The following is a 17812-nucleotide window of genomic DNA, read 5'->3' as shown; positions in this document are numbered from 1 at the left end:
TTCCCCACCCTGTGCTAACCTCAGAATATTAAAAAAATCCTTAATTATGATATGTTGGAATACCTTATAAAACTCAAGTGGGATTTGGTCGGGACCAGCTGCTTTACCTGAAGGTAGCTCATTCAGTGCTATTTTCACTTCATCCATCTGTAAAGGTAAGTCTAAAGCCATTTTCTCTTCCTGCAGTAGTTTGGGTGCAGCTATATTTCTAGTATACCCTTCAACATCAACATCAATTAAATGAGTACCACCCTCTCGTGAATACAAATCTGAGTAAAATTGCCTAAAGACTTCTCTAACGGCATCAGGATCTGTAACCAGATTACCCTGCCCATCTATAATCTCCTTAATGTCTGCCGCAGCTATTTTCTGTCTTGTGCGGACGGCTAATATGTGCCCCACCTTCTCACTTAATTCATATGAATTTTCTTTCCTTGTTAGGTAGTTAACTACTGTTTTTGTTGCAATACTCTCCATAGTTTCGGATTTAATCAGCATGATTTTAAGCAGAAGATCCTCTAAAGGTAATTTTAATCGAATTCCCTGTATCAGCTCATTCTCTAAATTCCCCAGCTCCTTAATCAAGTCATCTACTCTCGTTTTATCCAACTTACGTTTATAACCAGTATAACTAAGAGTCTCCCCTCTGATACCTGCTTTAAACGTATCCCAAACCATTCCTGGGGCTGCTGTTCCTCGATTTGTTGCCCAAAAGCTCTCTATCCATATGCTCATATGTTCTCTATATCCTTCATCTTTTAATACTGCTCTCTCAAATGTCCACTGTGAGCTTTTCCTTTGAGTCTGCCCTATATTCACTTCTAGGATCAGGGGGTTATGGTCTGAAACAATCCTAGGTTGCTTTTCCATCAATAATCCTGAACTAAGGGAGCTGGAGATTAAAAAATAATCAAGTCTAACCATAACTTGATGTGGCGCAGAGAAGAAGGTGCTGCCTTCCCTATGGGGATATAGCTTAACCCATGGATCAATTAGGGAGTTATGGTGCGTCATATCAGATAGGGCTCTGTACATCTTCTTCTTTCTACCAATATATTTTCCCCCTCCCTGTGCAAATGAACTACCTGGATCGTGTATATTAAAGTCACCACAACATATTATAGGTTCTGACCATTGAGCCAGCTCAGTATCTAAAAACTGGAAGACCTCCGGGTCATCCTCAGTGGAACCATATAATGTAACTACCGTGCACTTTGCTCCTTTATATATTATTTCCACCAGTGCCCATCTCCCCCCTTGATCCTCTTTTTTTCTATTTACAACAACATCCCTGTCTTTGGCTAGGATTGCGACTCCCCTTGTTTTAGTTCCCTGCTTAGAAGATGCCAACAAATGGAACCCCAGTTGCTCCAGAAGATACCCCTTTCCTCCCTCAATATGTGTTTCTTGAAGACACAAGATATCAACCCGGAGAGTTTTAATTAAAGCAGCCACTCTCAATCTTTTGTTAACATCATTTAGCCCACATATATTAATTGAAGCAAATCTACACGACATTAAAATACATCGAGCAGACCCCTACTTAGAAAAACCAATACTTTAAGGTAACAAAGATAAACATTAATTGATATTTGTGAATCTACAATGTGATATATACTGTAAAAAATGCTGTGAACAATGCTTAACTTACAAAACCGACCCCCCCCCCCACCCCTTAACCCTCCCTTCCTTCCTCGAACCACCGCCCCCCCACCCCGACCCCCCCAGCTACAGGCAAATAGGTCAATCCTGACCTATGCGTGGTCGCCTGATAACAGCAGACATGTCGCCCCTCCCCACCCCACCCTCCTAGATCGTAAGCCTACTTTCTCCCTCTCTCTATCTTGACCAGAATAATAATAATAATACCCAGCCTCAATATAAACACCATCAAATTTGATAGACAAAACTTAAATTAAAGTATTGAGAGAGTTCCAAGCCCGAAAATTCCTAAATAAGACTAAAATATCTATAATCACCTACCCCTCCTTCTTCCCCTTGAGCTCATCGATATACAACTGGACTTTTATCTCAGAGGTAAACATCTTAATGTTTCCATTGACAATGATCTTAAGTCTTGCAGGATAAAGTAAAAATGCTTCATAACCCAACTTCTGTATTGGGGCTATCAGTTGTCTAAGACGCCACCTCCTCTCCACCGTGACGTGACAAAAGTCAGGCCTTGCAAAAAACGTGGCCCCCTCATAACTTCGCCTTGCCTCTGGTTTTGCCTTATTCAAAATCTCTTGCCTAGCCAAGAAATTTCCCATATATATAAGGATAGCCCTAGGTTTTTGAGCCTGTGACCCCCCATATGTCTTCCTTTGTATCAATGGAAATCGGTGAGCCCTCTGCACCTCGCTCTCCCAATCCCATTTAGTAACATCTGGAAAAGCCCCCCTTAACAAACTTATTACATAAGCTCTTATATTCTCTCCCTCAAGTCCTTCGGCAACTCCTAGTAGTCTAATGTTGTTCTGACGCTGCCGATTTTCATAGTCTTCCAGTTTCCACCTTATGTCTTCTGACATCTTTTCCTGCGATTCCTTGAAAGTCTGCCATCGAGAAACATCATCCTCTAATCTAGCTGTACGCTCCTCCACATGCGATACTCTATCCGCCAATTCCTCATATACTTTATTCATTTTCCGCATGGAGCTCTGTAACTTTTTTGTCGCCACCTTAGCTCTTCGGCTTTCAGTTCTAGCCTCTGCTTGCATCTGGATAAGAGTCTCGTACAATAACCCCAGTGAGGGTGCTGAAGTAGAGGCACCCTCATTCACCACCTCTTTGACCCCCCCCTCAGCCTCCTCTTCCTGATACAGTGAAGCCGTTGCAGAATAATCCCAACAAAGCTTAGGATCAGTTGCTTGAAGTAGAGGGCTATTTAGGGAGTCTGTTTTAGCTCGCCTTCTCATTCTCTGGGGTTTAGCATGACCTGGCGGCGCCTTCTGAACTGAGGATTTTTCTGCGTAGTCTGAGTCAGTACCTGAAACAGAGCTTACATCTTGACTTCCGTCACCCAGCTCACTAGAAAGGTAGGATTCTGAATCAGAATCCTCATTCAGTGAAAAAAAGCACTCCCCATCGGGTGTTGCCGGGACCGCTTTCCCAGGGATACTCTTAGTTGCTAGACCTCCCGGTGTTATGTCCCCAGTCAGTGTCCCACCAACATTCGTTTTTTGTATTGTCTTACTTAGTTCTTGAACAGGGGAGTCGCTCCGTTTTTCTGAACCCGTCTCCTCACCCGTGCATGTCTCTGCTTCCACCTCTGCGTCTTCCTGCTTGTTCTGTCTCTGCCGTTGCTGCCGGGTCGGTTCAGAGTCTAACGGCCCTGCTGCTCCCTGTAGTGCAGTCGATACCTGGGGATCCACGGGCTCCAAGACCTTCACTGCGAACGACTCCTTAACTGAAGATATTCTCAAGGCTATCCAGTCACTCAAAAAGGGGAAAGCTCCGGGTCCGGACTGCTTTACGATAGAATTCTACACACACTTTTCTAATTTACTTATTCCCAAATTACTTAATTTATTCCTATTTTTTATCGCTTCCCGGAGTTCTGAAGGTTCATTTCAAGAGGCTCTAATTTGTCTCCTCCCTAAAGAAGGTAAAGATCATTCCTTATGTAAAAATTATAGGCCTATTTCTTTAATTAATTTGAACTATAAAATTTTCGCGAAGATTCTTGCGCTTCGTCTGGATAATATTTTACCTCACTTAATAGGCAAAGAACAATGTGGTTTCATTAAAGGTCGCCACCTCTCGGACAATACCCGTCTCTTTTTCAATGTACTTAGTAAGTCTCATTCCCATCACTCCTCAATAGCAGCCGTGGCTTTGGATGCTGAGAAAGCTTTTGATAGGGTTAACTGGCAGTTTATCTTTTCGACCCTTACCTGGTTTGGTTTCGGCCCTAAGTTTCTATCCTATGTTTCATTGCTTTATTCTTTTCCAAAATCATTTATTCTGGCTAATGGATTGGTTTCTTCTTTTTCCCACTACTCAGAGGTGTCAGACAGGGTTGTCCTCTCTCTCCGCTTTTATTTATCCTGACCCTAGAACCCTTCTTATCTAAAATACGGATGAACAAGAACATTACTGGTTTTCCTTATGGTGATCAGCAATTAAAAATCTCGGCTTATGCCGATGATATTCTTTTATTTATATCTAATCCCCAATCTTCTCTACCGGCCTTTCTTTCAGAAGTCTCTACTTTCTCCTCGGTTTCAGGGTACAAGCTCAATGTAGATAAATGCGAAATTCTTCCATTAAATAAGTATTGTTTCCATGCTGACTTTGTATCTTCTTCCTTTCATTGGAGTCCTACGAAGATTAAATATTTAGGCCTATGGTTCACTCCCTCTATTAAAGATACTGTAGCGCTCAATCTTAAAAATCTTCTGTCAACATTATCCGACTCTACAGCGCGGTGGCACCCCTTGTTTTTATCATGGTGGGGTAGACTGGATTCTGTAAAAATGATGTTGGTCCCTATAATTCTATTCTTCTTGTCCAATCTTCCTGTTAACATTCCTAAATCCTGGTACAAAAAAATATATACTATTCTCTCGCAATTTCTGTGGCAAAAGAAAAAGTCTAGGATGTCTTTTTCCAAACTCAAACAACCTAAACACTTGGGTGGTGTTAATTTTCCCGACTTTGCATCTTATCATACTTCCTTCTTCCTGAAGAATTCCTCGGCATTACTATCTCAGAATGCCACAGATTTACTATCTTTGCCTTTGTGGGTAGAAATTGAATCTCATTTCATTTCCCCTTTCTCATTTGATGAATTTCTGTCTTTATCTAACACCCCCCAAAAATTTTCTCTCCCCATTCTTATGCATACTCGTAAACTATTTCATCCTATTATGTTATATGGTTTAGATGACCGAAATAGGTTCTTGCGTTCTCCGATTTGGTATAACAATCATATTAAGATTAAAAATCGGACTATTTTTTGGAAGGATTGGTTCAAGCTTGGTCTTAAGTGGACACATCAGCTTTTTCTAGGTGATACCTGTATATCCTTCTCTACATTACAATCGTGTTATTCCCTCCCCCTTTCGTATCACCCTAAATATATATTACTGACCCTAGCTGCTCAAAGTTCTTACGATAAGCTTATGACTTCTTCCGTGCAGACCACTCCCTCTCCAGTTCCAATCTCATTCTTAACAGGGAACATTTCAGCTTCTCAAATTTATAACAAATTAAGATTCATTGGTCAGCCCAGTAATAAATCTGCAGTTGAATCTAGCTGGGAATCTGATTTATCTACTTCCTTTTCCACTTCAACCTGGGATAAAATTTGGATTAAACTTCGGAAATCTTCTAGGGCAGCAAATACCACACAAACACTGTTCTTTATATATAACAGACTTTTACTCACTCCTGCTAAACTACATCAAATTAGTCATCTATGTCCCTCTACCTGTTGGTCATGTCCAGCCCCGGTTGCAGACCTTATGCACATGCTATTTACTTGCCCAGTTATTCATCAATTTTGGTCTAGGGTTTGGCAACAAATTAACAAACTATTTCATACGCAAATCCCATTTTCTTTTGCCCATATTTTTCTGGGTAGTGTTGCGGAGGTTTGGTCCTTCTCTACCTCCCTTAATATCCTCATTATTGATTTACTTATTGCTGTTGCTTTCCAACAAATTACTAAATCATGGAAAAATGCCTCAAATGTTTCTTTTCAGGCCTGGTGGTATGGAGTTTGTTATAACCATCGATTGGATAGAGCCTATGTTCACCCGATTACATTAGCCATTAAACGTGACTTACTATGGCTACCTGTGACTAACTTCCTAAATGTGTCTGCTCAATCGTTGCCATCGCATACTCCAGTCATAGAAGAAGTTTCCAAACCTCCTTAGATTATAATTAGTTAAATATGGTTGTATTTTGTGATTTATTCTCAATATATAATTAAGTTTGTAGTAGTGAGATCAACATGATATATGTGTTATATATTAGACCAACATTTTCAGTGATATAAGTATATGATATTTCTATCTGTTTACTTTTCCTCCTCCCCACCCTTCTTTCTCCTTCCTATCTCCTTTTTCTTCTCTCCTCTTCTTACTTTTTCTTTCCTTATTGTACGCAATATTTTTTCTACTTTGTACTATTGACACATACTGTATTGTATTATTGCATCTTATGTTTATTTCCAATAAACTTTTCTTTAAACTTAAAAAGGAGTTTTACGCTCAGGCAACCATAACCTGCTTTGCATTCCCAAGATTAAAAAGACCGGAGCAGGTGGGCGGTCCTTCTCTTTATTTAGCCCGAAGCTCTGGAATCTTTTACTGGATCATATAAGATGCACCACATCAGAGAATTATTTTAAGAGCCTTCTGAAGACCCACCTTTTCAGAGAGAGCTAATGTTGGCTGATTGCTTTTCTCTCTAATTTTTCTAACTGTGTCTTACTATCGCCTGATGCGGGGACACTCCTTTTTGGAGTAGCTGTTTTGTTTTGTAGAAATGTATTTCATTCATTCACTCAGTCATAATGTAAACAAGCATAACGTTCAATGAGAATGGCAGCCACGGGGAGCTCCAAGTTCAAGGCATCATCTCATGCAAGTGGAACACCAGGGATGGGCACCAAAGATTGTGTGCATTTTTTGTGGGAACACTGGCTGCTTCAGGAGAATACTCCCAACCCCATCCACTGTGTGGCTGAGGAAGGGCATGCCTGATTTTCTCAAAGGTTACCTGGAAACAGGTTCTGGTCTTCTGGACAGTGACGTAAAAGGTCATAAAACAATTTTGGAAGAAATGGAGAGAATCAGATCTTCCTTGTTGTTAGGGTGAATAGTTGAAACCTAATGTAAAATGCACCATTGGAATTATAAAATGTCTAAAAGGGAGGTGGGGGGCTTTTAAGTGGCCTTACTCTCAGGGTTCAATTTCTAAGTTTCAAGAAGCTCCACAAAGGTGACCCAGAGTCTCATGTGTTGCTTTTCACTTGAGGAAGGAGAGAGTATGCATAAACTATACAATTGGGAAGAAGACCTGCAAGGCAGTTATGTCCAAGCTGGACTTGCTTTCCAAATTCAGACCTTCTTCTTTGAAAGGTGAAATACATGCCTCTGAAATCACTCGACGATGCAATCCGACCATCCCACTCCTTATATCACTAACTCGCTTTCCATTAAAGCCTGATGGGTCTTGAGGAAGAGCTCCCAGACATTTACAAACATTATCTTTAGAATAAAATGATTCTCTTGTTTTAACATTTTCTTATTACTTGAGTTAAAGACACAAATGTTGGAGAGGCTGCTCATGTGGAAGGCAACAACAATACGGGGGAGTCAGTAAACCTTGTCCAGCAATCCCAATGGATTTCAGCAGGAATGAAGTGTGCAGATGTAGAGCAACAAAGTACCCGACAGCTCTGAGTCATGACAGGTGGTGTGGATGGGGAGACATTACCTGACAGCCATCAGTCCTAGTAGGGCCCAGCATGTGTTGTGGATCTGAGAGTTCCTGCTTTGCACATATTTCCGCTGCTCGCAAGATTCGAAGTCCTCTCCCCACCCGCCATCTGCCATTTGGTGGGAAAGCAAAAACTGGCAGGCTGAGACCACTTCACTGCATCCAGACCTGAGAAACAGTTACACAGGCAAACAGTTGGTCAATGTAAGCAAAGCTACCGAAGCGGACATCAGAGGAGCAGAATCTCAGGGGCAAAAATGTAGGATGAGTTACTGAGGTAGTTCCGTTAGGGCATAATTATCCCCCTTACACACACACTTAAGAGGTAAGTCAAAGGACTCCTGCTGCCTCTGCACACCGACACCCCCCCCCACACTTGCTTCCAAAACAAAATACATTGAGCTGGATATGGATTCAGCTGTATGTTACAGGTTACAAAACACCGGTCTATTGTATTTATAGAGAAAATGTAAGTCAATCTGGCCCACAGCAGCAATTCTTTGTTCCTAAGCACACCAGCCACAGAGGCTGATGGCAGACCATAATGTTTTTGTCTTCTTAATGACTGAAATATACACGCTGTGTACGGCAAGTGAGAACTTGGTCTGAGACTCTCAGAACGGATAAGCAGCCAAGCCTAGTGCCAAGGAACCACATTCTCCCTTACTGAGGTTCAAGCCTCAGCTGTCGGCTGGTGTAGGCCTGGTCACACACTGTAAAAATGAACTCAGACTAGAAGGTTTAGCTCCCACGAATCCTAGAAAAAGGCACAGTGCAAACACAACTATTAGTAAGGTTGAAGCTCACAAAGAAAGTTGTCTCTGAGGAACTTAAAGAAAGACATGGTCCTTGAAAGCAAGAATTACTTTGGATGAAGTGAACTTCTATTCGTCGTGAAACTGCACATTAAGTTTATCTTGTGTATATTCCATACAAACAGAACAGGTCACTCTGCTCTACAAACTACACATTTCTCATCATGCCCAAATCCCAGTATATGAGGAGAGGAGACCAAATGTTTCCCTGGCAACCACCCAAAATATAACTCCTTGCCAAGATCAAAGCTAGTCCCACCTAATGCCCTTTTCGAGAGCCTAAAAATGTTTTCTCATTCCAACCAACTGGAATAACTTGCACTGGGGCCCTCATTCCCCGGACACAACTCACTAAAACACTGCACTGAACTCAATAGAGCAGACAGCATCAAAGAGCATGCACCTAGAGATAATTATATTTGCGAAACGTGTTATGGGGGTAAAACCAAATGTCAAAATACCCATCACGGTAGGTGTATCCCATGCAAGCAAATGCCTCTAACCCGAACCAGGTCCCGTAGGTGAAGCAAACACCCCAGCTCCTGCAGAGGCCAAGAAAAAAGCGATGGATCAGCACAGGAACAATTTGAGAGAGTTTCTACTAATTTCACTTACTTATGACATACAGCAACACAAGGTATGTACTCACAAACAAAAAAAACAGCAGCAAGATAGGCACTCACTCAGGAAACACCCACCACACACAACACGAATGCAAGAAACAAGAATAACCTGCATGCAAACTACGCTGGCAGTTATAAAATATAAACCCCTCCATAAAACACCCAGCTAAGCACAATGTTCACACACACAAAACATATCCATTGAAAATAAAAAGCACCCACACATTACAAATCAATACAATGGAGTCTCATACATACAAAGTAGAAAGCATATGAATCCATTGACTCATTAAATACGCACCCGCTCACAGTTTACATACATGACAATATAACACATCAATTATTTGCCAACACACAAACGCCCACAAAAATGATAATCTGATATAGCAATACATTAGATAGACACTTGTTCACAAAATATATTTCTATCCACATGATAGACATGTATGATTAAATTGCATAAACACATGTGCATTTCACATTTGCTTGCAAGCTAAACAGCCACCTGAAAAATGCATTCCCATCCAAATGCAAAATATAAACTCGTTCATATTGTAAACCTAGCTAGATTTTAAATTTAAATCCACTCCTTCAGTAATTAGTCAAGTATTATAATAAACCATAACACTTGGTATTTAAATAAGGCAGACCGCAAACTGAATTGTACCTAGGTGCGTAAAATAGACGGTATGTTAACCAGTGCCTAATTTGTTTAAAAACAACAACAACAAAAAACGAAGTGCAGGGCCAAGATCCCCAAGTCTTTCTTATGGATTCCGCTACCAGCCCTGCTGAATGCCAGAGTTTCCAAGCATCAAGGGAATTAGGGCCCAATTAAGAATTTGGGGGAGAGGGTAATTAGTTGCAATGACAACAGAATACCAGAATATCCTGTCCGCCAAACTCTCAGTCCACCCCCACCCCCAATTTAGGGCTGGGCAGACCGACAGTATGTCGACAAACAAGCCTACTCTGGCTCCATCACTGACCTACTCCTCCGATGGCCCAATGGAGTATGGGCTGTCAGAGTAAGCCATCCGACCGTCCACTCAATTGGAGTGGGCGGTTGGATGGCTTTTTGTTTTTTTGCTGTTTATTCACCGTCAGGTTTTTGGCAAAGGAGAGTAAAAATCAAAAGAATGCCCCCCACGCCCTCTCCCCCACACCATGGAAGAAAACACTCATGGTGTGGGAGCCATTAGTTCTACATTTATCTAACAAACGTCCACTTTGGGAGTTTCTTATAGAAAAATGTAAACGCTTCAAATGTTTAGTGTAAGCATACATCACCAATGACAGACGCACACCAAACTTTTCAGTGGCTTTGTATAAACCATTGTGACGGTGGTTCATACAAATCCGAGGACTTTCTAGAAGTGTCGGCTGTAAATTCTTAATCTGAAGGGTGACGTTAAGGCAGGGAGGCAGATGAAAAAAATCCTCCGCCACCCTGGCTGCCTTTACTCCATCTACCCTATGCTTAATAAGGCCCTTAGCCTTGACTCATCTCATTCTTTTTCTTCCACTACTGTGAACGTCCTTTCTCCATCTCACTCTTGCAGGTTCTTTTTCATTCTTATTTTCTCCTTTTGACGCCGTTTTCCTATCAGTTTTACCACCTCCTTTCTCCCTTTCCTGCCTTTCACTATCTTTCTCTGATGATGAATATGTCCTAGGTCCTGAAAGTGTGTAGTGCCCACCACCCGCAAACACCAGCACAAATTAACACCAAACACAATGATACACATTTAATCTTAATCAAAAGATGAAAAGATGAGTAAATTGAATCAGGATTGGAACCCCAGATCTCATGGTAATGCACATGTCTCCCACTGAGCTATTGCACACCCACACATACACTAAAGATTCCACAAATGAGCCTTCATGAAACAATACACCAATTTATGCCTGAGATTGAGCCACTGGTAAAATATAATCCCACATTTACACAGAGGGCCCTTGTTAACATAAAGACTAAGGGCCTGATTTAGATCTTGGAGGTCGGGTTACTTCGTCATGAGGGTGACGGATGTCCCGTCTGCCGAAATACAAATCTCATAGGATATAATGGGATTTATATTTTGACGGACAGGATATCGGTCACCGCTGTGACGGAGTAACCCATCCGCCAAGATCTAAAACCAGGACCTAAATTATACTACATATAGGCCACAGGCAAAATACTCACTCACTCATACTACGTCCCCAGGCAATACATTCTCAAACTATTAGTAAACTATTCATCCACCCATAGTGCACATTCATCCATTGTAAAACACACCTAATAAAAAAAACACATCGGCAGAGGATACTTCTTATAGTTGTTTACAACACAAACACCCAAACCACTCAAATAACACATGCCGCTATAACACATGCCGCTACACTCCAGGCCAGGAATGAACGCACCCCTCCCAGGATCCATCTGGTCGCTGCACCCTGCTGCAGTACTCCAAGCCCTGGTGTAGCGTATCCCTAGAAGAGACAAAATATTAAAGGTCAGGCAGGTTTATCACCCAATTGTTGGATCCAACAGATGGAAGAGATAACCATATACTTACCAAATTAGGAAATCTGAAGCAAATATGAGTCATGGGGGAGGGTACAATGCAGAAGAACCACTGATTTAGAATAAACCAGAACACCATGCCTTCTTTGCATGTGGGCATACAAAACTCAATGCTGAAAAGCAAGCAATATATATATACACTGATTGAGAAAGGCTGTGCGCAGCCGAAATGCGTCTCAGTTGTTTGTGCCGGGTCCAGAGTGACCTTACCTCAATAAATCAGCCATTATGTGGATCGTCGTGTACGTGCCCCCTTTTCTTTGTTGAAGGTGGGAAGTTTGGTTTGAGATAGTAGATAGTTATAGTTAGGACCGTGTTTCCATAGGAAATCCGCAACATTCTATTTGGAATAACTTTGGCGCCGGTTGACGAATCCTCGCGAAATTTTCAAACTAGGTGGGGCGCTCCGCTCCGCTCCTACCCTGAAAGTCTCGGGGGGATTCGTCAAGCGGGGGCTGAGAAAAAAGGGGGGTCCCAAAACACGTTTTCCCCATGCATTTTCCCGTAGGACCTTTAGTCCGAGCTACAGCCCTAACGGCTGAACAGAATTACTTGAAATTTGGCAGAGAGGTAGTCCTCAGGTCAGAGATGTGCCTTTTGCAGGTCTGGTGTAAATCTGTTCAGTAGGTCCTGAGAAAATAGCATTTAAATCAATATATATATTTGTAAGCGTGCTCCGTGCGCTTACGGTAAGCTTACCGTACGCGTACGGTGCCGTGCGCGAGCTCAATTCTGATTGGTGGTTACATGACTGTAAACATTCGAATCGGTCGAAATCAGAAAGTGTCGCCCGCCATTTTCTGTCTCTCGCACTGAAAAACAAAGGTGGATAACGTGAAAAGGGGGCAACGAAGAGAGTTGCAGACCCCCTAGCGTTTGTCAGGGGGTCCACGAAGGACCAAAAAGTACGAAAAATACATTTAATAATTTTTTTAAAAATCGCGGAGTGCGCGTACGGTAAGCTTACCGTACGCGCACGGCAAAAAAAAAAAAAAAAAAAAACGAAATAACAATCACATTTATTAAATAAATGGAAGGACCCGCAAGGGAGAAAAAAAAATTGTTACTGTGTAAAAAAAGGCGAGGCGCGCACGGTATGAACTGTGCAACGCGAAGCGCACCGTGCGCGCAGGGTGTGCGCAGGGTGAAAAATCAGAAAAAAAAATAAAAAATAAATACATAACTTAGCATTTAAAAAACCGTACAAATTCACTGAAAAAACCATAGGTTTCACACACGTTATAGTTAGGAATTAGCATTTAAAAAACCTTGCAAATTCACTTAAAAAACCATAGGTTTCACACATGTTATAGTTAGCTGTACATTTCACTCGTAAAAAACCAATGAAATTCCACGTTATAGTTAGATCAGGTAACTATAACTTGCGCGACCGCAATCCACAATGTGTCATTTCAGATGTCATCATTGATGTGATGAGTGATGTCACTGACCATGTCATGAGTGATGTAATATGTGACGTCATCAGCAGTTTATTGTGGGTGCGCAAGTTATAGTTACCTGATCTAACTATAACGTGGAATTTCATTGGTTTTTTACGAGTGAAATGTACAGCTAACTATAACATGTGTGAAACCTATGGTTTTTTAAGTGAATATATATATATATGTGATACGTTACAATCGACCGTGACCAAGGTATTGTGAGAATACCGAAACGCGTTGGTTTGGAGACCTGTGTGTCTGGCACGATTGCTGATGGAATATTGAAATAAAAACCTCTACAAACCGAGTAAACTGGAGTGCGACCCTGATTTCTCCCACGGAGAAGATTTTCGGCATTTCATTAGCGGTTTCGGTTCGAACCGCGAGGACCACGCACCTTTACGCAGCGCCGCCTTGCCGGTTTTCGAACCACCTCTGAGAAAAAAAAAATATATATATATATATATATATCTATATCCACCTTTCATACATTGTTATAAGGACAGTGCAAGTCACTGAGGAGTTCCATTACCATATAAGGTAACGAGGCTGTAAGCAAGAACTCTGATGTGACCTACAATATCCTTATAATGTACGGCAGGGTGGGACTTTACTTCTTATAATACATGGTCACAGTATAACCCTTTCACAATCCACTTAAATACTGGGTGTACTATGAAGAATATAATTTTAAACACTAAAAGAAGTTAGATATTTGTTTCAAAAAGATAATCAGTTTAAATCCAAGTCAGATAAAAAAAAAATGCTGTAGCTCTGAATGTGTAGAAATATGCAGTGAAATGTTTTCTTATTATTACTTAAGGCATGGGAAAAAACATGTTGCCATAAATATATCCTTTTTGTTTATCACTGTTCATCTAGAAGAACAGAAGGAAAAGTCATGTTTCGTTCTTTAAAGTGCAGCTTTGATTATGCTCTTTGACCTGCCTTTCCTCTCTGCAGCAGACTACAGCAGCAGCAATGTTACCTCAGAACTCAACTGTAATAAGTTATTACAGTTGAGCAGCTATGTAATTTCTTTATTACAAGCAACTACGATTGTCACAAGGCTCCTGTAATAAGGAAATTAGAGCCAGGATTGCTGGTTCTCACATCGCATTATAATAAATTATGCCACTGCATCCTGTGGACATTCATGGAGTGTCTGCTCTCATTTGTGGGTAATATGTGACTTTGCAGGTCTCATAACTGCTTTCCATTGGTTGCTCTTTCATGAGTGGAGAGGATAGAAGCTCGGACACCCTCCACAGTGAAATTCACCGCAGTGTCCCACTTATGAGCACACACTAGAATCATGCCCAGCGACTCCCCAGTGAGTCTTTCTAAAGATAAGGAAGTCTCAAATTTGATCTTTTATTATCCACTTGACCTGAAGGGCCTGATCAAACAAACACCAAAGTCCACTTAGAAGTAGGAAGTAGTGAATCCAATAGCTTCAGAGGGTTAAATGCCAAAGTTTCATGCTTGGACCTAAACACCAAATCCTAACCGAAGCCGATAGATCCAGACATACGGGCACCTTGTGCTCTGGTACATCAAAGAATCCAGAGTGCAAAATGGCCCATTATACAATTGTCCCAGCGACAGAAATTACATCCAGTAGGTTCCTCAGGTTGGTGTAGGTCAACAGTAACTGTGAACTTTGTCATAAATGGGCACCAATGACAAGACCGCTGTCATAGGAAATTATTGTGAGACAGCTTTTATATCCTTGGATACTGACAAGCGGAGGCTTCAGTTTTTTTCAATTGTGCAGTGTGGTGCCATGCACATGCCAATTCCTGATTTGGGTCTAGAGTCCCTATTTCTGTACCTCTTGCACAAACATGATTAGACAGAGAGAAAAAGTTAAAGAAAAAACTAGTATGTAACAAAGTCTGAAATTCTAAGTTGACCGAAGTGCAGACTCAGACGATGGCATTGGCCTTAGTTACAATATTATAGTACAACTAAACAGTTGGAGAATTTAAAACGTTTGGGATCATATTCTACTTGGAAGGTTTTAGCACCTTCTTTTTTCTCTTTGCTTATTTCAATTGCAACTATTCTTTTTACATACCAGGTAAATAAAGTCTCTTTTCTTCTATAGCCTTATAGCCCACCGTAGTGGGCTATACCAGTCATTAAAGGCCCACTCCAGTGTTAAAGGCCCGAGCCAAAGGCAAAGGCCTTTAACAAGGGAACGGGACTTTAATGGCTGGTATAGCCCGCTACAGAGAGCTATAAAGCTATTAGAACATTCCGCCCTAGAGGGCAGAATGTTCTTAAATAGTAAAACAAAGGTCTCACGGAGCCCGAGGGAGTTAAAATTCCCTCAGGCTCTGTGAGGCTTTTGTTCACAGCAACAGCTGTGAACAGAGGCAAACTTTGCAATGCTCCGAGCATCTACCAGCCATTAGAAGACCGGACCACTTCTTGTCTTCAATGGAGCTCTCAATATTCTAATGTTCTAATTGAGGATAAAGCAATGACTGTACATCGAAGGCATAATGCGTTAACCCCTTGGGTGCTCACGAAGAGGTAAGTTTTGGGGCTGGGGAGGGGGGAATTTATCCAAAAGAGGGTTTTCCTTTCCCCCAAAGCCTCTTTTGTGCATTCCTGCTGCACGATCGTGCAGCACGAATGCCCACTAGACCCAGGGATTTTTTTTTTCTTTTTTAAACGCGAGTCAGTTTTGTTGTTTGGGGGAGCGGCCGCTTAGGCAAGGGTCGCTCCCTTTAGGGGGGGTAATAATGTTGGCTTTGTCTGCCCCCCTGGGGGACAGATTTAGCATAATATTTTTTTTAAAACGCCCACTGGACAACCAGGGAGAATTTAGTGGGGAGTGGCCCCTTGGGCAAGGGTCACTCCTCTTTGGGGGCTATGTTTTTGTCTGTCTGCCCCCATGGGGGCCAGATTTCGCCATTTTTTTTAATCTCGGGCCCACCAGGGAGTTATTTGTGGAGAGTGACCCCTTGGGCAAGGGTCGCTCTCCTTTGGCTGCAATATTTGTGGCTGCGTTGGCTCCCTAAGGGGGCCAGATCGCCATGTATTTTTAAAAATTAGGCCCACTAGACCACCAGGGATTTGTTTGTGGGGAGTGGCCCCTTGGGCAAGGGTCGCTTCCCTTTGTGGAGCATTAATTTGGCAGTTTCTGCCCCCCTGGGTGGGCAGATCGGCTGAATTTTGTTTTGTATGGCCACTGCGCCAACAGGGATTTATTTGTGGGGAGTGGCCCCTTGGGCAAGGGTCTCTCCCCCTTGTGGGTATTGTTTGTGGCTATCTGCCCCCTTGGGGGAGGGGGGGGCAGATTTCGCCATTTTCTTTTATTTTGGGCCCACTAGACCACCAGGGATTTATTTGTGGAGAGTGACCCCTTGGTCAAGGGTCGCTCTCCTTAGGGGGCAATGTTTGTGGCTGTGTCTGGTGGACAGATCTCGCCATATTTTTTTTAAAATTGGGCCCAATAGACCACCAGGGATATGTTTGTGGGGAGTGGCCCCTTGGGCAAGGGTTGCTCCCCTTTGGGGAGCATTAATTTTCCCGTTTCTGCCACCCTGATTGATCTTTAGAGAAACCTCCGCGACGCCACCATGTAGATCCGATGCCTAGTACACTCCAAGTACTCTGCATCGGATCTACATGGTGGCGTCGCGGAGGTTTCTCTAAAGATAGGAGCAAGCTCTGAGAGGAGTTTTTGACTCGAAGAAATAGTAACACGAGAAATCCCTTTTTTGGAATTGTGACGCTACCACACCAGAAACCCACTGTGGTTTGGAATTATCAGCACAGAAAAAAATTAGTTCTCACACAGGAAATAGCCTTGAGAAAGTCGCGGGACGACCTCCCGAGTGCGACGAAACACATGTTGGCTGTAGAGAATTACCTGGGAAGACTTGCACACATTAAAGTGACCAACAAAGAAGAAAGAAGAAAAATTTCTCTCTCATATTATTTATGTTTGAATTTGTGAAAACACGCTACATACCTATGTTACTTTGAAAACTGTTACTTGTGCTAAGGAGTGTCATATTACAGGAGGGATGTGTACATGCTGACTACCATCCATGATGAGAGTACTTCACCTGTGGCTGTTTGGGGTCAGATTGCTGAAGTGCGCAAACCTGTGTGCATTTTAGACTACAATAAGCACATGGGTGGTGTTGATAGAGTAGATCAGAGGTTGGAACCTTACACTGCTATTCGTAAGGCTTACGTTTGGTATAAGAAGTTGGCCATACATCTCTTCAATTTAGCAACTTTCAATGCTTTTGTTGTGTTCAAGGAGTGTTCTCCTGCGTCAAAGTTGACTTTTGTTCAGTTTCAGCAGTCTGTGATAGGCAGCCTTGTTGTTGTGGAACAGGCAAGTGTTCCTAGAGTTGGAGTGGTGGAGGATGTGGCTCGATTGAAAGATCGCAACTTTCCTGATTACATTACTCCCACATCCTCAAAAGACTTTCCCACTAGGAGATGTAGAGTCTGTTGGCCAAGAGGTGCGCAGAAGGAGATTCGTATGTACTGCCCCGAGTGTCCTTCTAACCCTGGGCTGTGTGTGCTTGCTTGTTTTAGAGCGTACCACATGCAAAATAATTTTTGGGAGCATCCATGAGTGGTGAAGTGAACTGCCTGGTCTGTATTGTTTAAAAAAATGTATTCTGTTTCAAGGTTAGCATTAGTGCAATGTATTTAGTTTCAGATTTTGTGTTAGTAGATTTGTATCTATTTGCAATTTGTTTGTGTTTTCTTTTTTGTATAAAAAAATCCTAAATGTGATGGCGGTGTGTGTAGGTTGGCGCTTGACTGGTGGTGTGCGTGGACTGGTGTTTGGCTGGCAGGGTGCGTGGACTGGCGCTTGGCTGGCGGTGTGCCTGGACTGGCGCTTGGCTGGCGGTGTGTGTGGACTGGTGC

At 42.3% G+C, this 17812-nt stretch overlaps 1 protein-coding gene across 1 annotated transcript in view; it reads right to left on the bottom strand.

Moving 5' to 3' along the window:
* LOC146861102 (lanosterol synthase-like) overlaps nucleotides 1-17812 on the bottom strand; it is a 202556-nt gene that overhangs the window by 17626 nt on the left and 167118 nt on the right. The window contains exons 22-24 of the mRNA XM_085645161.1: nucleotides 11303-11368; nucleotides 8732-8812; nucleotides 7453-7623 (exon numbers count right to left, since the gene is read on the bottom strand). Coding sequence (XP_085501287.1) covers nucleotides 7453-7623; nucleotides 8732-8812; nucleotides 11303-11368 — 318 coding nt within the window. The remainder of the gene's footprint in view (nucleotides 1-7452; nucleotides 7624-8731; nucleotides 8813-11302; nucleotides 11369-17812) is intronic.

This window comes from Triturus cristatus, chromosome 3_1, assembly GCF_964204655.1.
Source record: "Triturus cristatus chromosome 3_1, aTriCri1.1, whole genome shotgun sequence".
Taxonomy (NCBI): Eukaryota; Metazoa; Chordata; class Amphibia; order Caudata; family Salamandridae; genus Triturus; species Triturus cristatus.
This window is presented reverse-complemented; position numbering and strand designations above follow the sequence as displayed.